Here is a 24,441-nt window from a genome sequence, read left to right as displayed (position 1 = left end):
TTTTAGATAATAATAAAATAACTTTATCAATCACAATATTAAGTCATACATAATGTCATACATAATATCATACATAGCATCATACAATAGGATTTAAGGGCACTAATCCTAACATCTGTCACACATAGAAAGTTGTTCCCCTTCTTTAAGAACTCTGAGTATGTTCTCCAAGACAGTCACCATTGCCTTGGTGTCCGAAGACATGGCAGCCAAGCTCTGATACCAATTGTCACAGGGTCAATTTTTCTTTAGATTTTCTGCCTGTGATGGCACTAAGTCACTCACTTAGTCTCAGCCAATACACCACACACGCACACTGCAGGAACACTCAAAACAGAATTATCAAGGGAATTCACACACACACACACACACACAGCACACACAGTATTTACAGGGCACTAACCCCAACCTTTATTACTCAATATTCAAGTACAAAGGAAGCTTGGAGAATACACACGAAATTCTCTGAGGCAAAATACGCACTCTGCTGTTGACAACCCTAACAGTCTAGGCTATATGCACAAAAATAACTGTCACGACAGTTACTGCCAAGTAACTGCCCCATGTCCAAAACTTGCTGCCACATGTGGTCTGACTTAGGACACCTTTAACTAACATTGTCTTGGCCTGCTCTCTACGTTTTCAGCCCCTACACAGCAGGTCTGAACATCTAGCAAGCTAAGAACTACTTGGTAACTGCAAATAATAGTTGTTGCACACTCTGCATATGCCAGCCCATCACTCAGCACTTCATGAGGCCTCTGCCCATGCTCTAGCAGCCCACACATAATTATCCCATCACGTTTTAGAAACTTGGCCCCTGCCTAAGCCCTTCTCATCAGCATCACAGCCCACATAGCATGTCCATATGCAGCACACCAAGTAACTGCCATCAGCCCACTCACACAAGTCCATGCATTCTGCCAGCACCAACTAGCCCAATGCCTTGCACAGCCTATGATCATCACAGTAGCTCAGCACTGCCTTGCACACAAGCTACCAAGCCCACACACAAAGCAACCCTTAGCCAAACCACTCTCAGCCAAGCCACCATGTCATGCATCATCACATAGGGTCAGCACCACCTGTTGCGGCCCATCATCACCATACCATCTCTGCCCACCATGGCTCACCTATGCCATGGCCTTGGGGCATCATGTGGAGCAAGGTGCCTCCACATGCTGCCTCTCTTCATGCTCATCATTCTAAATCCAACAGGGAGACCGAGCTTGTCCCTCTCAAAGAGCAGTTAAGAGCTTCGCTATATAGGTATAAGAAGCCATTGGTGTCTTGAGAAAACATTGAGCCAAGTGGTTGTCCTGATGTTGTCCAAGCACTCCAATTCCTGATACCATCATCAGTAACTCGTAAAGCTCCTAACAACCAAGAGAGCATGGCACAGACACGCTTACGAGGCCTCTCATTTAGATCTTCAGATTCTTCTAATTTTTCCCTTTTTGTGCCAACTGAGGGGGTTTAGGCTAGTATTACAGAATCCTGGGCTTTGCCTTTTTCTCTAGCCGCCTATTTCCACCTCTCCTTACCTTAGGCTTTATTTTCTTTTTCTGCACCCGTCTCGAGCAAATTTCGTCTCTTATTTTCCTTGGGCTCAGGTTTACTCTTAAGAAGGCTATTGACTTCTTGTGTTTTTTTCAGTGGGCTTTGTTGCTTGGCCCACACTTGAGAAAGCATCGTCGTTCTTTTTGAACAAGTCTTTGACAAGATCTAAATTAGTTTCCTTTTGCCCCTCACGTGCTTCCTCTCTTTGGCTTAATTCTTGTATTTCTTTTTCTCTTCTATCCCATCCATCTAGATTTTCTGCTAATGGAGGATCTGACATTTCGAAGTCTGCAAACCAAGGCTCTAGCTTCCTTTCTGCATTTCGAAATTCCTGCTTCTGTTATGAGCTAAAGCTTTGCCCCTTTTTGGCTCAATCTGAGCCTTTCCTCCAATATTTTCATCTTTGCTGGATTCATTGCTTCTACTAATGGGTGGTCTTATTTTTTCATGCCCCCCTTTGCTTGCTCCTCCCGCCCTAAGCCAGTCCCCATATGAAGGGTTAGCATTTTGCCTGTCCATCTTCAGCTGGCAGTGTTTGTTGTCATGCCCCATTACACCACAGTCAAAAAAAAAAGTGGGTAACCGCTCATACTTGAAAGTGACCTACGCTCTTTCCCCTTCTATATTCGAAATATGCCTCCCCTCCCTCTCAAGGGTTTTCCAATAGGAAGATCCACATTTATTCGCATGAATTTGGCTTGATCATCTTGCCAGGACCTCTTGTCTACTTCAATGAAATGGCCAAGCCTATTGCCAATCTCCTTCCCAACCTCCTCTGTCATATTCTCAAATGGCAATCCCCAAACTTGAACCCAGAAAGGGGAATGGGTGAAGCTGATGTTGGCTAGAGTTAGTCCCTTTTGCCATCGACATAAAAGAAGAAGGTTATTGTCGAAGTTCCAGGGACCACTTTTTTCTACCCACTCCATTTGATACCTTGAGCTAAACTTGAAATGGAGGGTGTTATTCCCAACTTCTACGATTCTGAGATCTAAGCCCATCTTCCACATTGATCTGAGAGTACTTTTAAGGGCTCACAGCTTTTGTTGTCGATCTGATAATAGACGCCCAAATAGGCTTAGTGAACATTCTTCAAGTAACTCTTGTCTACTAGCGCTAGATATAAAGATATCTTCTTCCTCTTCCTTTGTGAGTTGTAGACTCTAAAGGCTTTCAATAATATTTTGTTCCATTCAGAGATTTTGTATGGATACTCCTCAGTGGGAAGAGTAATCCAAGGGAGAGTTCCTAATCCACTCTAGGGGATAGAAAAGTCTCGCACCACGCCGAGAGAAACGCTCCTACGAGGGAGAGAAAAAAGAGAAAAAAAAATTATGAAAAAAAAAAACTTATTTTCGGATAGTTTTTTTATTTTATATTTTTCATAAAAATTATATCAAAATTTTTCGTAAAATATTCTTCTTCTTCTTCTTTTTTTTTTTTTTTTTTGAGAAACCAAACTAAGAAGCTTGGGAATTTATTCAAAGCTAAAACTTAATGAACATCCCGTAAAACAAGTAGTCTGAGGGTAGGTATTCCAACCATACATGTAATCCTAAATCAAAACTCGCTTTCTTAGCTAAAGCGTCAGTGACTGAGTTACAAACGTAAAATATTCAATTAACAAATGTATTAAGGACCTTTAAATTCTTAACCAGACCCTTAATTTTTAGTTTTTATTTTCATTTTACAATTAAGAGAAATGTAAGTCTAATGATCGAATAATAAATAACATTTATTAACATGAAATTTGATAAAAATAAGGACAAAGTTTAACTACAGAATTAGTTGTAGCCTAAATTTGTCAAATTCACTTCCAATAAAAAAGATATTGAGTAAGGATCCAGTTACATATAATTTTGTAATTAAACTTTATCCAAAAAATAATAAGTGTTCCAAATAAAAATATTTTCTTATATAGAATAATTTGACATAAATGCAAATTTTGTTGAGGTAAAAGTCTAAATGAAGGGAGTCTTAGGAAATGTGTCAAGTGGCATAAGCTCTAGCTATTATATTTGAGGTTTCTATTTTTTTTTCTTTTTTTTGGGGGGGGGGGGGGGGGGGGGAACTCATACACAAAAAGAGGGCTGCTGAAAATTTTTTTTTCTTATTAATATCATGAAATATATTGTTACGTTTTATAGTTTGAATTAACCCCCACCTTTTTCTTTTCAGAATTTCATCTTCCATAGTTCAAAATAGCATATTGTATATACACAAACTAGTTGTGCTAGTGCCCTTATTGTTTTCACATTTTTAAATCACAATTTTCACATTATTTTGAACAACAATACTTGAAAACTACTACCAAACATGCCCTTATCATTCTGATTAGTTGGTTTGAGAGAGAGTTTGCACTATGCACCACACGAACATGGTTAATATAATTTCCCAACAAAATGTAAAGGCACTTTCTCTTTTGAGAATCAAATTTAAAGGCAATTTCAATTCCAAATTTTGAAATGTAAATGTAAAGGCACTTTGCACCCCTAGATTCATCTATCATGCCTTAATCAAATTTTGAACTTTTAGGATTTTCTATCTTGTATTCTTGTGCAAGTCCCAATAATCATCGCAAGGTTTAAGGCTTTATATCTCAAATTTCAATTTATGGAGGGAAGTATGCAAATATTAGTAGGTCCATTTATTTATTTATTTTGATAGTATTAATAGGTCCATGTAGTTCATGCCTGAACATTTTAGGGACGAGTTTTAAGAAGGTTTGTGACATGACTCCCATTCGCAATGAGACTAAGAGTTCTTTGCAATTTGGGTGGTTGGATGCATATCAATTTGTTGAGACTTTGGCTTGTGTTTGATGATTTATATACATGGACAAAACTGATGTACTGCAGCCACATGATTAATTATATTGGAAATATGAAGTACTACACAGAAGAAAGTGTACCTAAGCTTTACCTTTTATATGTGTGTATGTATGTCCCTGGTATTTTGGAATTCATGTTCTTTATGTTGTAATTATGCACACTTCACACTTGTATGTTTTGCTATCTGTTCCATATTTTTTATGTATCAATAATGGTATAAAATTCCACTTGTTTGCTTTTGAGTTTGAAGATCATGTGATGAATTTTGTTATTTTATAGCTGTTACCTTTGAAGTGCCTTTGGGTTTCATTCAATCCCCATCTTTGCTTCCAGTTCCAGAAAATATTGAATTGCTAAGTTATGGTTATTTGTAAACTCAACTTCATGTAATGCATAAGCTTTGCTAATGATGTGTGCTATATGTTAGGAAAGGAGCTTTTTAATATGTAGTAAATATATAATTAGGGAATCAGACAGTTCATTCTACTTTGTTAGAATGTGTCTAAACATACTGCTTACAACTGATTTGATCTTGGAGCAGATAAGCTTCCCTTTACTGCATTACCATATTCTGATATATATATTCTACTTTAAAATTTAACCTTTTATCGTTACACATACTAGTGATCATAATAGGAACGTAAGCATCAGATTCTTGGATCAAGAAAGACATCATAGTGTTGGGATTGCTGCTTTAGTCCTAAACTAGATCCATGTCATTGAATGAAACTTGAAAGGGTCTTGCATGGTTATGATCTAGTGAGAGATAGGAATAAGTGATTTGAGAGAGAGACTTTTCAAAGTGTTTTTATTCTGCACTAATTATTGAAGTTCAACAAAATTCCATTGTGAGCAAACATGCTTCCACACTATCAGATTACCAAATCAATTTCAACCAGTCAACACTTAAATAGGGAAATAGGCCAGCCACCTATTGATCATGGCAGCACACTCCTTAACCATGTATTCTGCAGCAAAGTGGCCTGCTCCCTGTGAAAAAGAAATGAAACTTTGTTTTAGAATTCTAGTTGCAGACAATATTTAGAGGGCAGTTTAGTGAAGGATATTTCTTGCCTTTACAGTCACGTAATTCAAAGTGAAAGTTGAGCTGATCAACTTCTTTGTGTACCTGCAAGTCCATGAGAAAGAGAACATATTTTAGGCTCCTGATATCTTGAGATGGACCAAGCAAGAGAGAGTTCTGGGGAGGAAAGAAAAAGAGAGGTTTTTCTTTTGGGGGGGAATGGGAGGGAGGAATTGTAAGAGATTAACAAACTTTGAAACCCACCCTGTAGTTTGACCGTCAAGAGACCATACTCTCCAGCTCTCATCTGTACTCAAACCGAGAGACGATATCCATTGTTGCGTGCCAATGTGTGGAATTGACATGTCGTGATCACCACTGTAGGAATTAAAAGATTGTATTAGTTGGTACTATTTTTGTTATTTAGAGGGTGCAACACTAGGCTTGAGAGGTCACTCATCCCGAAATTAATCTCGCCCAAGCATGCTTAGCTGCAGAGTTCTAATAGGATCCAGAGCATATTGCTAACTTATATTTTCAGTAGTTTTGCTAATTGAGATTTGCTTGCACTATTATTGTTGTACACATGCTGGTAGATCAATCAAATTTAGATGGTAGAAGTAAAGGTATGCCTTAATCCCAATAAAAGAAAATTAATAACAAGGAATTGAACTTTTGCTGCCTAGATAGAATTTCTGAGACTCTGGCCCATATAAAGAGACAGCCAATTACAAGTGCTCAATAACTAATAGAATTTGTTAATTTTGAATATTGTTGATAAGTTTATTTGCAGTTTTTAAGTGAGGATTTTGGGCAATAAACCTAGTATGTCACCGTGAACAATGAAAACAGAAGAGCAAAAGTATCCAGCTGGATTTACCTGTATACCAGAAGTCGTAGGTCGGCATTGGTGAGATTTCGATGATAGCTAACAACATTAGTGACAGACTTGGTGTAAGCTAAGGTGGTATTACAGTATTGCCAAAAGTGTTTCGTCCCCTGTTTAGCATCACAAAAATGGTATAGTGATTCTATGTTATGACTAGTTGTTATGATATATGATAAAAGAGTGCACATACCGGTCGAACACCAAGAGCCTCTTGGACGCTTTTTTGATTCGCCCAGACGTAGCAGAGCATATGATTATAGCTCTGAAAGCAATTAAACCAATATCTTAGATATTTGCTGATACAAATAACACATACGGGTATACACAACACAATTTGTTTGACAGAGAGAGAGAGAGAGAGAGGGAGAGGGGTTTTACACGACACCAATGTGTAGCAGTAGGACTAGAAACTTTTGTGAGAAATCTTCGAACCGACTCTACATCTACATTTGGTTCTGGGATTGCATTGCTACAATATGGTTCCAAAATTTGTACCAAATTTATGTCACTTGTCAGCTGCAAATTCAAATGACAAACCAATTCTTAGTGAATATGGAAGTTTTATGATGTAATAAGTCTAAATAAGGACAATGTTTTAATCTTCTAACCGCGTCAATAGCAGCAACATCTGATGCGCACTGATAATTGCTAGCATCTATATTTACATAATTGCTGTTGCAACTATTTTTTGCTGACTGTAAAGCATGAAAGATAAAGAGTTTGGATGAAATTGCATTGATTAGAAGAGATTCATTAGTAGTAAGAAACAATACAAGCTAATAGGAAGTACTATCAGAAGGGCAAAAAATGAAAAACTGAAAATTATACACATGTTGGTACAGGCTTACACCATAGAAGCTTAAAAACACAACTTATAAGAGTGAATACAATATAATAATCTGTTAGAACCACTGAACCAGGCAGTGTTTAGACAAATAAGGTTGCTTGTGACTCTATCATGTAATATAATGCATAGCACGTGTTTTGCTTTATGAAGTAAATGTTTGCATTATATTATGTTTGAAGAACCATAAAGCAACAATTTAATTGGCAGTAATAACAAAAGAAATCAATCTTTGCTTTGAGCCTGACTGGATAAAGCACTCATTATTGTTAAACATCAATTTACCTCATAGAGTGCATCTGATATGAGTGACAAACGATGAGCATAAGTGATTCTTGCATTCACATCAGTGAATGAATCTGTCACTGGGTTCCCAAGCACATATCCCTGATGACATTTTCACATTATTTTTAATCAACTAAACTTCGAAATGCAGAATATGCTTCAAAGAATTTTGAGAAAAAAATGAAAAAAGTATAAAGTTATTCTAGGAACAACATTTTAAAGTCATTTGCCTTTTTTTCTTTTTCTTTTTTTTTTTTTGGTTAAAATGTTAGATCTCTTACACTGAGATTTATTAGTGGCAAGCTTTCAGCTTCATTAGCTGCAACACCATGATGAAATCAAATGCCAATTTTAGAAAGAGTATTAGCAAGTTATAAGTGTTCCATTTCCACCAAAAAAAAAAATCTATGCTACTTGGCTTTTGTTCATGTGATAATAAGGGCGGGTCAAGTTAGGCTATTTTGTACCTCATTAAGTGTGTACATGGTGCCACACTAATATGGTATTACCATATTAGTCTTTTAGATATTTTTTTAGATTTGTAGTATTTAATTTGATTTTTTTTTTTGAAAGCAGTATTTAATTTGAATTATGAAACAGCTTTTTTTCAAATTTAGAGGATCTTACTTATTTTAAACCAAGTTTTAAAATTATTAAATAAAAGTCCCGTGATGAATTTATAAGCATATATTAGTTCATCTGTTAGCAAAAAATTCGGTATGTTTCCTTATTTAGTAGTAATTGCTAATTTTATTTGTATTCTTTTTTTTTTTTTTTTTGGATAGAAATGCTTCTACTACTACTTGAAACCATACTACCGCCACCCCCCCCCCCCCCAAAAAAAAAACCACCAAGCTCCAAGGCTCGGGGAGGTACACTCGATATAAAATAGGAATGGATTGAGGATTTTAAGCTAGCTGGAGCCGGAGTATTAAAAAAAAAAAAAAAAAAAAACCCTCAAAATAGACATTCATATGGTATTAAAAAATTATAAATACTCAAAATCATTGTTTCTAAGTACATTAAGATGCAATCATTTACTAACAAAGACAAAAACAAATACAAAATAATGTTTTTTTTTTTTAAGTACCAAGCTAGCTAGGTTTTTTTTTTACTTTTTTAAGTCAGAGCATTCACAGTAGTGGTTCTAAAACTTTTAGCTTTTAGCATCTCAAAAAGGTATTTTATTATTTTTATCTACTTTACCATCTCACTTTACAATACACTAAATATCAAATATCTTATTTTTTTTATCACTTCGTTTAATATAATATAAACAACTCATTAAAATAATAAAGGAACAAAGAGAATTTGAGTTTTTTAATTGAAGGAAGAGATATAATCTTAATAAAATATTTTATTTTATTTTTATAAACTTGCTACAGTCAATTGATATTTATACCAGTTTATTGTAGTTGCAAAAATTTTAGCTTTAGCTTTTCCAATAACACATGATTTTTTGGTTCTTTGGTGGTAAACTAATTTATTTTGCTAAAATACAATCACCATTGTGAATGTTTTTATTATTTTTGTTAAGTTTTTGGGTTAGATAGTTGCTATTTGAGTGAGGCTAGCTAGACTTACTAAGGAGAAGGGAGGGCATAAGGTTTTGGAAGGGGGACTTACTACAAAAATCAAATATATAATAACTATAAAAAAAATGGCTAGGAAAAGTTGAGACCTTTCACCAAATTTCAGTAACTTTACCTAATTATTAGGCTAGGAAAGCCAAGTATTGATGACTTGGGTCCTTAACAAAAGAAAGACATAAGAAGAGTTTGAGTCAAGAAAACTTTGATCATTTTCCACAAATATTACCTATCACTATATTTTGCACAATCATTGGAATAGGAATGCCAGAATACGAGTCACCACCAATATAGATTTTACTTTCCAAAAATTGAGGGTGCAATTCCAACCACTGCATATTGAATAAATTTTGGAATTAATTACTAGATAAAATTTTATTAAAAAAAGCATCTTTTTAGCCAAATATATTCTATTAGTATCCACTTTCTTACACACCTTTCGTAGAAACTCATGAGTTTGTGCCGCAAATTCGTAATCGTCCAAATAATAGCCATCTAAGCTTTCTAAATAAGAGAATCCAGCACCAACTGGTCCATCCATATATATGATATTAAGACTCTAAAAAACCATCATCATATTTCAGTAAGATGGATTAAAATTTTGTTACAGTTAGGTTGACATAAAATATGCATAAAGATCAAATTAACGCAATTAAATTCATACCTGCGTCCATGCCCGTGGGTTATCTTTAAGTGTTGGTAGGCTCCCATTGTAATCTCCAAGTGTGAAGGTTATAGGACCTATATAATATGAGATATACATTTAGAAGATTGTTCTTCATAAAGGAAATATCATTTGTAAATCACACACAATATATGTTGCCACGAGGAACTAATTGAAATCTTGAATCATTTACAAATTGTCCTCCCCACCCCCACCCCCACCCCCACCCCCACCCCCACGATTGTGTTTGGTTGGCACGAATATGAGATGAGAATTTAATATTTTTAACAGTTGTCAAAATTAGGAAGTTTAATTCCAACTAGGTCAACTGGAAAAAGTTTATTATCTTCGAATAAAAGATTTAGGGGTTCAAATCTCACATACATCATAAATCAATTAGTGTCTCTCAATGATAAAGAGCAATCATCTAAAACAGACCCCATAAATTAAAGTTCTATCGTATTTATAAAAGAAAATTAAAATTTTTGGAATATCTCAATTATCATAGTCCACGAGATTCTAAAGTCTCATTCAAAAGTTAAGAATTTTAATACCCTCTACCACACTTAATTAGAATTATAATAAATCATGCCCAAAACTAGTTGACCTTTCTTCTTCAAGTCTCGCCTACCGTGGATATATTGTTTTCACCTCATGAAACTAATATAAAATTATTAAGATTTAAAACTAGATTTTTAACCCTTACTAACATTGAGATCTAATTTATCAGGACTTCAAAGACTTGAGTTTAAAATCACATAAATCTTAAGAATAGTTGGAACTTGGAAATACTTATGTCGGCTTTAAAAGGTAGAAGTCATGACTTGGAGATTTATAGGGTTTTAAGAAAATACTGCTCTGTGTGGACAAGGCCCTTAAATAATAAGACAAGCCTAAGCCCAAACCCAAATCCTAAACCAACCCAAGTCTAGAAACTCAACTAAGTCAACCAAAATGTGATCCATTTTGGTGGAACTGGTGTGGGTTGGTGGGATAAAATAAGTGGTAAGAGAATTCCCATCCCGTTATGCCAAAAAAACAAAACAAAAAAACATTTTAGTTTATGAAAAAGCCATTTTATTTATTTTACTTTACAACCCCCCTCTATATCCCATTTTTTATTTTACAATACACTACATTAAAATAATATTATATTTTAATGTACACAAGCAAGTTGTAAGTTGTAAAAAAAAAACTTGCACAATGCTAAATTGGATATGTAAATATGTATGACACTGTAGCAAGTTGTACTTTAAAAAAAAAATTGCTTTGCAAAATGGATTACAGATGCATGGTTTTTTTGTGTGTTTTTTTTTAATAGTGTTATCTTTTCTTTTTTTCTTTTGGAATACTTGAATAGTGTTATCTATTTTGCATTTTTTGAGGTTTAAAGTAACCCAATGAGAATGCTCTTACAATTAGTTTATACGTACAAATATTTTCATAATTATTGATATGACCTGTTATAATTAATGTATAATAAAAACAATATAGATGATGTTATGTGTAAGAGTAATATTACTCTATTTACAACCAATTGTAAAAAATGAGAAAGGTGGAGACACATTTTTCTAGAAAAAATTATAGTCAAACAAATGATCAAAATAAGGAACTAGACTACAATAAAAATTCTCTTATAGTTTTAGTTTTAGTTTTTTTTTTTTTTTTAATGAAGCATTTAACCTCTAAAAAAGATGGATATGACAGCCACTATGATATATATTTGGGTAAATTCCACAAACCACCCCTGAGGTTTGGGTTAATATCAACTAAGTCCAAGACTTTCTAAAGTTGACCAATTTGGTCCGTAAAGACTATTTTGTCCCTAAACACCACTAAAATCCATTAACCTCCGTTTTGGACTTAATTGGTATTATCACAAACCTCAGGGGTGGTTTGTGGAATTTACCCAAATATATATCATAGTGGCTGTCATATCCATCTTTATTAGAGGTTAAATGCTTCATTAAAATAAAAATAAAAAAACTAAAACTAAAACTATAAGAGAATTTTTATTGTAGTCTAGTTCCTTATTTTGATAATTTGTTTGACTATAAATTTTTCTAGAAAAATGTATCTCCACCTTTCTCATTTTTTACAATTGTTTGTGAATAGAGTAATATTACTCTTACACATACCATCATCTATATTTTTTTTATTATACACCAATTATAATAGGTCATAACATATGTCAAAAGATTAGCCAATTACATAACATGTCTCTAACACTGTCCACATATGTCCTAATAATCTCTCCGTTTGGCAATTTGTGACAAAACTACAACAAACAAATGAAGTATGAGAAAGTCATAAATCACTAAACTCATAATCACTTGTTGAATACAATAAAATCTAATCCTAACTCAAACTCTTGAAAAACTTTGCAAGAAGAGAGTTCATGGCATGATAGATTTTGACAACCTGTCTTTCTGAAACACTTTAAACAAAACTCATCAAGGCATCTTAGTGTGAAACAAAAATAAAAGATTGCATACATAAAGAAACATGTGTATAAAGAGAGAAAATAAACAACACATGGAGAGAAATGTGAAAAACAACATACATCATCATATATATAAGAAATAAGTACAATGTATGATATCAATAAATGGTCACAAGACCGGTGTACAAAAGGATAATGTAACTAAAGATAAAGAAAAGTACATAAAATCCTCACTACATCCCTAATAAAAAACTCTCCCTAACAAAAAAAATGTCCTATGCTAACTCTACATGACTACTCTCATCCCAAAACCACTTTCCCTTTTTGTCACAAATGACAAAGGGTAAGTCATCACTAAGAGGTCGTCTCATCATCACTGGAAGAGCTAGCATCCTCATCCTCATCATCATCATCATCACCAATACAATCATCAGCATCCTAATCCGCTGAAGCCTTGGGTGAAGGAGAGGGAGAAGCGACGAAGCCACCCATCTGAGCCTACCGGCGAGCGATACGGCCAACACGAGTGTTCACCTGACATAACTGATAACTAAGAGTGTCAAGGCGAGCATCCATGCACTCAAGCTAAGCCATGATGGCCACAAAAGTCACACCACCCACTGAAGAAGAAGAATCGGAGGTGGATGGAGTGGTGGAAGCTAGAGGATCCGTCGTTTCTATCCGTGGCTGCTTCGATCGAAGTTAGGCCTCGCTCCGTCGAACAGATGCTGCGCAGATGGCTCCTATGATAGGATAGAAGGAAGAATTAGGAAGAGGGATAGAAAGACGGCGAAGAATCTGCGTGATAGCCAAAGGAAAAATGAGCTTATCACAGGTCGTCGTATCTCTATAAACATCGATGAGAGAAAGAACGAAATGAGAAGGAAAGTCTATAGAGAGGTCCTCAAGGAGGGATAGCAAAAACTAAGCACGAGGCTCTGTAATGGAGTTATAGTGAGACAGTGGATATAGAACAAATGTCATCACCATGTTTAGGAATCTCGGACCTTTTGAAAAGTCCGAGCATGGGGTGTTTTAACAACCACCCCATATGGAAGGTCTCTCACAAAAGTGAGATATGAGCTCGTCTTTGGACATAGTCCTCAGACGCTGAAGAGCGGGATAGTCAAGATGCGCTACCCGCGGAACGTATAGTATCTCGGATACAAGATCTAGAGTGACTACTATACGTGTACCTCTAATATGTGTAGTGTTAGGACATATGTGAATCATGTTAGAACATATGTCATTTAAAATTGGCTAATCCTTTGAAAAAACACACTCTACTTGTAATTGGGTAGATCTAGGATGTGTTTAATCCTTCAAGGAACAAAAGTTCAAGTACAAGTATTGAAGCCATGCAAATCTGTCCATGAAACAAGTGAAGAAGTGCTGGATTTTAAAGCTCGACAGATAGCATCTATTAAGGTTTAAAAGGCTGCTTGATAGATACCCTATCTATCGAGCTCAATGCTCAACTACTGCTCGATAGATACCCTATCTATCGAGATTTATGAAAATCAATTTTTCAGGTCTGATTTCACTCCAATCCGTGTGTACATGTTTAGGTTTTCTTTTCTCATAACCCTAAACATATATATGGATTATTTTAAGGGCCGTCAAAGGTTGCGCGAGTGTAGAGCAAAGTTTTGTTCATGCAAATTGTGACTAGAGACGAAATTTGCCCTAGTTCATCTTTCTCTTGAAGAAGCTACTAGGTTTGTACGCAGTTGAGTTTTATGACCAAGGAGCTTCATGATCTTCATCGTGTTGATAAACTGAAGAACTTTGCAGCAAACATCTTTCTCAAGTTAGTGATTTGGTTGTACTAGAATCCGCACATTTATTGATTAGTTACGTATTGGGAGCCGTGAATTGAAAAGGAGAGAATGTCACTACAAAACAAGTCCAATTGTGTATTGGGGTAAGGGTTCAACTATAGGTTGGTATACTGGAATTCCTGTACATATAACTGCTTGTTAATGATAATAGTGGATTTTTGGGAGTGGTGACCTTAAAATCACCTAGTGGGGTTTTTGCCTTAAAGGTTTTCCACATTCGTAAACAAATTACTGTGTCAACTTTATTTTCCGCTGCATGTTAACTTAGTTGGTGATTTGTTTGTGCTATCACGTGTTTTTCATGTTAATTGGATTAATTAGTTAACTTGGCTAATTAATCAATTAATTTATCACAATGGGTCAATACATTCTTGGCCTGTCATGTAGCAAACCAAGGCACAGAGGTATCGATACCGTGCATATTGGAGTAAAACTCCCATATGATCACGATAGGACTCAAGGGTATCTCACACAGAGATTCCCAACCCCGAGTGTGAATGACACTGGATAGAGTAGTATCAGAAAAATCCGATTGAATCACGTGACGCTCCGGATGAATGCCATATTTAGAAAAGTTCTTCAAGAAGTCCTTATGGGCCTTCTCATCATGGAACCGAATGTGAGTAGGAGTAGAATCAGAAGAAGATGTCCCGAAACGTAGAGGGTTCCGAGATGGAGTGGATTTTCTCTTGGGTGCCATGCGCAAACTATCCGAGGAGAGAGAAGGAGAAACAGAAAAACACAATCACAACCCAGAAAAAATGTATAGAAAAGGAAGGGTACGTATACATGAAAAATGCATGAACATGTGACATGCAAAAAAAAAAAATTGCATCATGGGTTCAAACCAATCCAAACCTATCAACACACAATTTTTTAACAAACAAACACACATCTAAATGCATGAAACATTGTGAAAATGCAAATGGAATGCAGTGCATGATCAAATAGCATCAAATAAGTAACACCCAACCCAAAAATTTCACAGAAAACTCAAAAATTTTCAAAAACCCCAAAAATTTCATAAAACCACAAAAACCTAGGTCTAATGCGCGAAATGCTTGAGCAAAGAGAGATTAGAGAAACATACCATGTGATTTGATACTAGGTTAGGCCGAAAATCATGTGGATAGGAGGTTTTGAGTGAGAAGAGGGTGTTTGGATGGAGAGAAAAGAAAATATGTCGAGAGAGATATGAAAAAGTGAGATCTGATTTCGCGCTTCAAGTATTTAAACAAATTGTAGCTCGATGGATTGAGGATCTGTCGAGATCTGTCTGTTGAGTACTAAATCTCGATAGATATGAATCTGTTGAGGTGCTGTCGAGAATCTATCGACGGCAAAATCACCTCGATGGATTGAAAAGCTGTTAAGAAGCTATCTGCCAAACAGAAACTTTCTCGATGGATCAAGGATCTATCAAGAAGTAATCGAGACAAATTCCAAATAGCTCGATGGATCGAATGTGCGATAAGATCTGTATAGAAAAGAAGTCCAAGAGGCTCGATAAATAAGAAGCTATCGAGGATCTATCGAGAAGCTGTCGAGCTTGATAAAAACTAGTTTTTCAAAGAGAGGAAAAACACATAGAAATGAATGCAAACGAACAAGCTACTCAATCAAAGATCCAATCAACATGTTAAGCTTGCATAAACATCTCTCAACAAGAAAATGCAAAGCATTCATAGATCCAAAACACACCTTCACACTAAACAAGTCTAACCAATTTTATATTTCAAAAATAAGTCAAGACAGTTTAGTAAGCATACATTAACACATGTATCCCTTGTGATGGCTAAATCACATTGTACCTGCACATATATCAAAAGTAGCAAAAAATTTGCGTGTTGTGTGTGAAAACCATAGCAAGATTGCACAAGTTTTGTCATGTTATGACAATTTGAGATATGAGAAAATCAATTTAACTCACACACAATCATGACTTCTTAATGGGGACTATCACCTTTGAGGTACATCCTATAACTCCCACATCTCCTAGAAACACGCTTGCAACCATATTTAAAAGCATTTTGATTATTTTTGCTTTTAATTTTTCTTTGCATATATTTTTTTTCTTTTGAGCATATTATGGATGGGCATATAAGAGAGAGAAAATAAATACCCAATTATGTTAGGTCAAAATATCACAATTTTGCTATGCCGAAACATACAGATGTTATTCATGATTGACAGGCTTTAGTGGTGAGATAGTTATTTATGCCTTTCTCTTAGAATTTTTTAATCCTTCTCATCAAAGAGTGATATGAGTGTTAAGTATAAGAGATTACTTAATCGTACTAATCACAAACACAAGCCACAAAGCTCACTTTCTTAGTTGTGCATTAAAATGCTCATTTAAGTTACTACAGATACAAAGTTTAGAAAACTTTGTTTCAATAACTATCCAAAGTACACAAGTACCAATGTACACAAAACACACTGTTTTTGCATTTTTCTGATTTTTCAATTTTTTTATGAAAACTAAAATAAAGCAAAAACTGAAAATAAACCAACAAACAAAAACATGCTAAACAAAACATAGCATAAAACTAGACTGACTCAAACATAGCAAAACAAAACACACAAGTAATGCATAACCATAAGAAGGGGGGAGAGAGAATAAGTGACTAAATCACTTAGAGTCTTTTTCATTCCAAACCTTAGTTTTGGAGGAAGAACATTTCCTTTATGCGAACCCTTGAACCAAAGATGAGGTGGAAAAATTGAAACCACTCAAGTTTGAAAGGAACATAAGGGCCCTTAGAAGATCTCCAAGATGGGCAAAAGAGGATGGAAATTGATTCTGGTTTCCAAATGAGATCATACTATTGCTTTGTTGAGTGGCTAATCACTTGTAGCAATTTGGACTAGTATGCGCTAAAGCTCCACAGTGATGATAGAGATGTGGCTTCTTCAGTTGAGATTTTTTGTTATTAACCTTCTTAGTCCTAGGGTTTCTAGTCTTTTTCATTTCAAGCTTAGGGGTGCACCTAAAATAGATTTGCCTTTGTCTACGTTCTCACTAGCTATATCAGTTTTGCATTCATTGTTCTCAAAATTAACATTATTAGCAAGTGAGACAAACATAGTAGTACTAGAAAAGGCAATATTAGAAGAAGAGAAATCATACCCCAAGCCGGTTCTATCAAAAGCAGATTTCTGATAGCTTTGCACTGGAAGTCCTCTCCAATCGAGCTCTAACCTGGAACAGTTCTACTTCAAGCTTCTTTGACATTTCAGCAAGGAAGTTTTTCTCGAACTACAAAGCTCCAATGGTTTGATTTGCTTAATCAACCTTTATAGAGAGCTCCTCTTGATCTAGCTTCATATCACTCAGCTTCTTGGTGGCCAGCCTATAAAGTTTCTCATGCTTCTTGGAAACCTTGTATAACTTAGCATAGGTTATATGGATATCATTTTGTTCATCCATTTTCTCAAACTTAGACTCTACCAAGTCCTCTTCTTTATCCACCTCTTTGAAAATCCCCTTAGTAGGATTTACTATGGTAGTGAAGGCATTCAAGATTTCCTTATCATCATTGTCTTCTGACTCATCATCAGGCTCGGTGTCTCTCAAGGTAGCAGCAAGAGCCTTGCTTTTCCTAATTTCCTTGAGATATATTGGACATTCTTGTTTCATGTGTCCAAAATCTTGACATCCAAAGCACTTTGGTATGGAGGGAACAATGTACTGACCACCATCCTTAGCATCCTTCTTTCCTCTATCTTGACTCTTGAATTGAGAGGATCTAGATTGCCTACGGTCCTTGTCGAAGCCTTTCATATTGGCATTCTTCATGAACTTCTTGAATTACCTTGTGATGTAGGACTTCATCATGGAATCTTCATCATCTAAAGACTCATCAGTCTCATTGCTCTTGGCCTTTAGTGCCATGCTTTTTCCCTTGCTTCCTTTACCAAGTCTAGTCAAACCCATATCATAGGTTTGCAAGTTGCCAACCAGCTCCATTAAACGAATAGAATCAATATCCTTTGATTCTTCAAAGGCGGTGATCTTAGCGCGAAATCTCTCAGGCAGAGACCTCAGTACCTTTCTTATAACCTTGGGTTCGGGAATGGTTTTCCCAAGATTAAAGGCTGAGTTGACTATGTCCTTTAGCTTGGCATAGAACTCATCAAAAGACTCATCCTCTTCCATCTTAATCTCTTCAAAACTCATAGTAAGCCTTTAAAGCTTTGAATCCTTGACAGTGTCAGTCCCTTCGTAGGTTGTCTAGAGGATGGTCCATGCTTCCTTAGTAGTTTCAGTAGAGGATATTTTCTTGAACTCCTCATTGGTAACCACACTGAATAAAGCATTTAATACTCTAGTGTTGAAGCTTACCGCTTTGATCTTGGCAGCATCCTAATCAGTCGGCACTTCCTTTGGCTTAGTCCAGCCAATCTCCACAGCTTGCCACACCTTCTCATCTAAAAATGCAAGAAAGCTTTTATGCGTACTTTCCAGTATGCATAGTTAGTGCTATCAAATAAAGGAGGTATAATAAGAGACTGTCATCTATCCATGACAAACAGGGGTTAATAGATCACACAGCAAAGATTAACCCTAATCAGAGTGTGCCCATTTAGATACCACTCGATAGGCCAAAAATGTATTGACCCCTTTGGTAAATTAATCAATTAATTAGCCAAGTTAATTAATCAGATTCAATTACATGCAATAAGTGTGGTAGCATAAACAAATCACCAACTAAAGTAAATGCAGCGAAAAATAAGTTTGACACAGGTGATTTATTTACAAATGGGAACAACCACTGAGGCAAAACCCCACCCGGTGAATTTGAGGTCACCACTCCCAAGAATCCACTATTATCAAAACAAACGGTTACAAGTATAGGAATCTCAGTACCTTATACCAACCTATAGTTGAACCCTTACCCCAATACCCAATTGGACTTGTAATGTCGTGACGATCTCTCCTTTCAATGCACAGCTCCCAGTACGTGACTAACCAATCGATGCACGAATCCAAGTACGTGACTAACACACCAACTTAAGGAAAATGATAGCTACAAAGTTCTTCACTTCATCCAACGATGAAGATCAAAAAGCTCCTTGGTTACAAAACCCTTGGCGCAAAAACACAGTAGCTTCTTCAAAGAATATGATGAACTAGGTCAACTTTTGTTTCCAGTCACACAATGCATGAAGGGATGCTCTGATTTCTTGTGTGATGGCCTTTAAAATAATATCTATATATGTCTAGAGTTGTGAGAAAAGAAACCCTACACAAATACACTTAGATATGCGTGAAATCAGATATGGAAATCTGAATTTTGTAATTCTCGATAGATACTGTTTCTGTCGAGGAGCTGTCAAGATTTGTCATTAAATCTCGATAGATATCTATATGTCAAGATTTCTGTCGAGCCTTAATGAACAGTACTTCTTCACTTGTTTCTTGAACAGATTTGCATGATTTCAATACTAAACTTGAACTTTTGTTCCTTGAAGTACTAAACCCATCCTAGATCTACCAAATTACAAGCAAAGTGAGTTTTGTCAAAGGATTAGCCAATTTACATAATATATGTCTCTAACAATATCCACATATGTCCTAACAACCTAAACATGCAAACATATATTGTAATACCCAGAAAAAAAAAAAAAAAAAAAAAAAAAAAAGAGATAGACTTTAAAGGTGGGGTATTTAAGTAAATTTATTTGTGGGGTTAATTTTATAATTAATATTATTAAGAGCGCTTTTAGAAAATTTGGTTGAAGCTAATTAAGTCAGCGTATAATGATAGATATTTTTTAAGGTTTAAGAAATCTTATCTTTCATCAAATCTAAGTTTTATATAATGAGTTTTATGACATAAGTAAAGAAGGGTTTAGATTTATATTTTCAGTAATTTATGGCCCGTTTGGTAAGAGATTTCTAGTAATGTTGTTGTTGTTTTGTGGAAATACATGTGGAGAAAAAGTGTGTAAAAATACATGTAATGTTGTTTAAACATTGAAAACTATTGTTGAAACAACAATACCAAACACTTCTTTGAACGCCAGGTACCTGCAGATTTTCTGTCTCAGTATTTTGATTTTTTTTTCCTATGCCTACTGTTGTGTCATGGGTGTAAGTGTAGATGGAAGTTGCAAAAGGTTAGGCATGGTGAGTCAGGTTCTGCATAAGTTTTTGCCTTAAAGAAGTTGTACCAAATTGTGGATTTGGTGAAAAGGGAAAGTCATGCTTGAAGTCTGACAACTATCTGATGTAAAAAAAGGAAAAAGAGGGAAGGTGGTAGGAGATTTTTAGATTGAGATCCCGTGCAATAGTTTCAATCCCAACCATTGCTTTTATCCAACACATATCAAATTGACACCTAATAATGACAGGTCAGCGATCCGCGTGACACCCATTTTCAGCCCTTTCTCTACTCTCTTCTCTTCACCTTTCAGTAACTTGAAAAAAAAAATTCTCTTTCTTCAAATCTTTCTCTACCCAAAATTCAAAAACTCTCTTCCATCAGATCACACCATTGTCGAATCTCCATGGCTACAGCTAACAGCTATAGCGTCCCACACCTCCACTGCTGGCAATAGTTCCGGTAAATTTTGGTCTCTCCTTAGTGACCGAAACCCTTAGAATTTTGTTTAGTGACTGGGTTTCCTTTTTGAGTATAAAGCTTGATGATTTGCTTGGGTTTGAAAATGTTAGAAATACTGAATTTAATAGTATTGTATTTCATACTGAAAGAATATACATGAGTGCCTTTATATAAGAGGCATATGAGTGCAGTACGAGTAGATATGAGTGTAGTACAAGTAAGAGTGCTATACAAGTAAACTAGTTGGGCCTAAAGCCCACAATATTATACATGTTAACAGCCCCCCTCAAACTCAAGGTGGATGTGAGACCAACTTGAGGTTGTCAACCAAAGTACGAAGGCGTCCCTTAGGATGTGACTTAGTGAAAATATCTGCAAGTTGATCTGTAGAGGAGACTGAGATTAGCTTGAGAGCACCATGGACAAGATGATAACGGATAAAATGACAATCGATCTCGATGTGTTTAGTCCGTTCATGGAAGACATCATTGTGAGCAATATAAATGGCACTCTTATTGTCACAATAAAGAGGAGTAGCAGAGGATGTAGACACACCTAAGTCTTTGAGAAGCCATCGTAGCCAAAGAAGCTTAGATGTGGTATCAACAAGGGCACGATATTCTGCTTCAGTACTAGAACGGGCCACATGAGTTTGTTCCTTGCTTCGCCAAGAAATTAGAGAAGAACCAAGAAGAAAGCAATAACCAATGGTGGACCTGCGATCAGTGGGATCTCCTGTCCAATCGGCATCAGAAAATGCACGGAGAACAAGAGGAGACTGAGCAGAGTAGAAAAGACCATGGAAGAGAGTGCCCTTTAGGTACCGAAGAATGCGCAGAACAGCAGCATAGTGAGTCGATCGTGGAACAGACAAATACTGGCTCACCTGGTGAACAGCATAGAAAATGTCTGGACAACTAACAGTAAGATAAACTAGGCTGCCAACTAAGCGTACGTAAAGAGAGGGATTAGACAATGGTTTCCCCCGAGGGAGTCGGATGCGCATTAAGCTCGACCGAAGTGTCAACGGCCTTGCTATCAAAGGTGAGTCCAAATTTCTAGACAAGAGTTCGAGGCATACTTGGCTTGAGTAATGTAAAGTCCATCTGTAGAATGAGTGATTTCAAGACCCAAGAAGTAGCCGAGATGTCCAAGATCTTTCATCTCAAACCGCCGACCGAGAAAATCCTTGAGTTCTTGAATGCCACTAAGGTCATCACTCATTATGATCATATCATCCACATATAAGAGAAGTAAAATAGTGCATTTGTCGGCAACGAAGAAATAAGGCAATCATAATGACTGGCCATGTAACCCAAACGAGAGATGGTAGAGCCGAATTTGGCAAACCAAGCACGTGGAGCTTGTTTAAGGCCATAAAGTGCACGTCGAAGGTGACAAACCTTGTTTGATTACCGTAGAGACCCGTGGAGGAGGTTGCATATAAACTTCTTCACTTAAATCCCCATTAAGGAATGCATTTTTGACATCCATCCGGAAAAGATCCCATTTACCGGCGCAAGAAGAGCCACAGGCACGAACAGAAGAGATACGAGCAACCGGAGCAAAGGTCTCTTCATAATCAATCCCATACTCCTGTGTAAAACCTTTTGCAACAAGACGAGCTTTGTAGCGCTCAATGGACCCATCAGAGCGAGTCTTAATCTTGTAGATCCACTTACAACCAACCACAGATTTCTCAGGGGGGAGAGTGACCAAGTCCCAAGTATGGTTTTTAGATAATGCATCAAGTTCCTATTTTCATTGCAATCTGCCATAAAGGGTCAGTGGAAGTCTCACGATAGGTGTGAGGCTCGTGTAGTGTAGCAAAGGCAGTGTAACAATGATAGTCAAGTAAATGTGCAGGAATGGACCTTACCCGAGTTGAGTGACGAGGTGGAATGTCTTGTGCATGATCTTCAGGCGGAGCAGGAGCAGGAGCAGGGGAACCAAGATCAAGGTTGGGTAGCTCGTCTTCGATCTGTTCATCTTCCACCTGTTCATTAAAGGGGGAACTAGGAAAGGGATCAAGGATTTCTGGTGGTTGGGCAGAGAAGTCAATAGGAGAATCAGGAGCAACTACAAGAGGATCAGGATCAGCTATAGGAGGGTCAGGAGCAGCTACAGAAGGAATATGTGTCTCATCTGGAATAGATCTAAGATAGAAGAGGAAGATAGAGAAGCACAGAAGTGAGAGAGCTCGACAAAGAGGCGATGTTCCCAAAAGATAACATTGCGGGAGATACGAAGACGATGAGAAATAGGATCATAACACCGATACCCCTTTTGAGTTTCGCCATAGCCAAGAAAACTACAAAGTCTTGACCTAGGCTCAAGTTTGTTATGCTCATGTGATTGAAGAAGAACGAAACAAGCAGAGCCGAATGAGCGTAGGTGGTGATAATCTAAAGGTGACCCAAAAAGGCGCTCATATGGAGTTTGATTTTGGATGACAGGACTGGGAATGCGATTAATAGTATGAACAGCATGAAGAGCAGCTTCACCCCAAAAAGGAGCAGGAACTTTGGTAGAGAGAAGAAGAGTACGAACAGTGTCAAGAATGTGACGAAGTTTTCGTTCGACTCTACCATTTTGTTGAGAGGTACCTGGACAAGTTAGTTGATGAACAGTGCCATAGGAATGCAAAACAGATTGGAAAGCATATTGAGTGTACTCAAGAGCATTATCAGATCGAAAAATTTTGATACGTTTAGAAAATTGAGTTTCAACCATTTTTGCAAAATTAGAATACATTTGCAATAATTCAGAACGATGTTTCATATTAAAGATCCAGCTATAGCGAGAGTAATCATCAACAAAGACAACAAAATATCGAGATCCACCAATACTAGAGATAGAGGAAGATCCCCAAACATCAGAATGAATAAGGTCAAAGATATCAATGGATATAGATTCACTAGAATTGAAAGGCAAAGCTGGTTGTTTTCCTAACTGACATGAAACACAATCAAAATTTTCTGTAGACATTGAACCTAACAAACCTCTAGAAGCCAATTGTTGTACACGGGAAGAAGATGCATGACCAAGTCGAGCATGCCAAAGAGCAAGAGAAGGAATAGAAGAAACTGCAGCAGCTAAGGCAATAGAAACATGAGCAACAAGTGGAAGACGAAGGTTGTCCACGAGAAACATACGCCCAATTCTGGGACCGGTCCCTAGCTCCTGTCCCGTCCATGGATCCTGCACAATACACCCAGAATAATCAAATATAATTTGATAACCCAACTCAGCTAATTGTCCCACAGAAAACAAATTGTAAGAAAGGTCAGGAACATTAAAGACCCCAGAAACGGAGAGGTTAGAGGTTGAAACGGAACCTATATTATGACCAGACATTGTGGAACCATTTGCTGTGCGAATAGTAAGAGGGTGTGGTGCAGGTTTAAGTTCAGAAAATAAGGACGAGTGAGGTGTCATGTGATTGCAACAAGCAGAATCCATAAGCTAAGAGGAAGGAGACATACCAGATAAAGCTGAGAGAGAAGAGGAATAAGATGCATTACCAACCATACGAATGACATTGGCGATGATGTTTTTAAGGTCACCTGTGGTCATGGTGAAAGTGCGACCTGAAGACTTAGACTGTGCAGAGACGGGAGTCATTGGTTGGACACTCTCAATGTTAGCAATAGTGGCAGCAGAAATTGAAACAGCTGATTTATTGCGCTGAAAGCAAGTCTCAATATTATGGCCAAAACGTTTGCAAAAATTGCAAAAACGTTTGCTGGATTGTCGGTGACGATTGTTACAAAAGGAAGAAGACCTGTCCTTATGCTTCATTTAGAAGCAAAATATGCAAAAATGGATTGCAAAAAAAGAAATCTACGCAAAAAAGCTGAGTAAGGAGAACTTGGACTGCAAAAAAGTCAACTCCGAAAAAA

General features: G+C 36.6%; 1 protein-coding gene and 2 long non-coding RNA genes across 3 annotated transcripts; all 3 read right to left on the bottom strand.

The window, feature by feature from the left end:
* Nucleotides 1–5,269: 5,269 nt before the first annotated feature.
* LOC142622690 (serine carboxypeptidase 1-like) lies at nt 5,270–6,412 on the bottom strand. Its single transcript, XM_075796218.1, has 4 exons — nt 6,296–6,412; nt 5,680–5,793; nt 5,466–5,520; nt 5,270–5,381 (listed from the first exon to the last, which is right to left on the bottom strand). The coding sequence occupies exons 2-4, from the start codon at nt 5,778–5,780 to the stop codon at nt 5,298–5,300; spliced, it is 240 nt and encodes a 79-aa protein (XP_075652333.1). The 5' UTR covers nt 5,781–5,793; nt 6,296–6,412; the 3' UTR covers nt 5,270–5,297.
* Nucleotides 6,413–6,441: 29 nt separating this feature from the next.
* On the bottom strand, nt 6,442–6,953 carry LOC142622691 (uncharacterized). The gene is made up of 3 exons (XR_012841944.1): nt 6,913–6,953; nt 6,683–6,820; nt 6,442–6,566 (listed from the first exon to the last, which is right to left on the bottom strand). It is a non-coding gene; the product is annotated as an uncharacterized LOC142622691 (long non-coding RNA).
* A 787-nt stretch (nt 6,954–7,740) lies between these two features.
* LOC142622692 (uncharacterized) lies at nt 7,741–9,756 on the bottom strand. Its single transcript, XR_012841945.1, has 4 exons — nt 9,687–9,756; nt 9,459–9,581; nt 9,252–9,354; nt 7,741–7,752 (listed from the first exon to the last, which is right to left on the bottom strand). It is a non-coding gene; the product is annotated as an uncharacterized LOC142622692 (long non-coding RNA).
* Between the last annotated feature and the right edge of the window lie 14,685 nt (nt 9,757–24,441).

This window comes from Castanea sativa, chromosome 1 (assembly GCF_040712315.1).
Source record: "Castanea sativa cultivar Marrone di Chiusa Pesio chromosome 1, ASM4071231v1".
Lineage (NCBI taxonomy): Eukaryota > Viridiplantae > Streptophyta > Magnoliopsida > Fagales > Fagaceae > Castanea > Castanea sativa.
The sequence above is the reverse complement of the archived record's forward strand: the minus strand, read 5'-3'. Positions and strand labels throughout refer to the sequence as shown.

Bases quoted from the DNA above. Each gene is read 5' to 3' on its own strand.
- LOC142622690 (XM_075796218.1), bottom strand. From the start codon at position 5,780: ATGTCAATTCCACACATTGGCACGCAACAATGGATATCGTCTCTCGGT. The intron at 5,521-5,679 runs GTGGGTTTCAAA...ATGGACTTGCAG, and splicing joins CTTGACGGTCAAACTACAGG to GTACACAAAGAAGTTGATCA. The intron at 5,382-5,465 runs GCAAGAAATATC...TCTTTTTCACAG, and splicing joins TGAATTACGTGACTGTAAAG to GGAGCAGGCCACTTTGCTGC.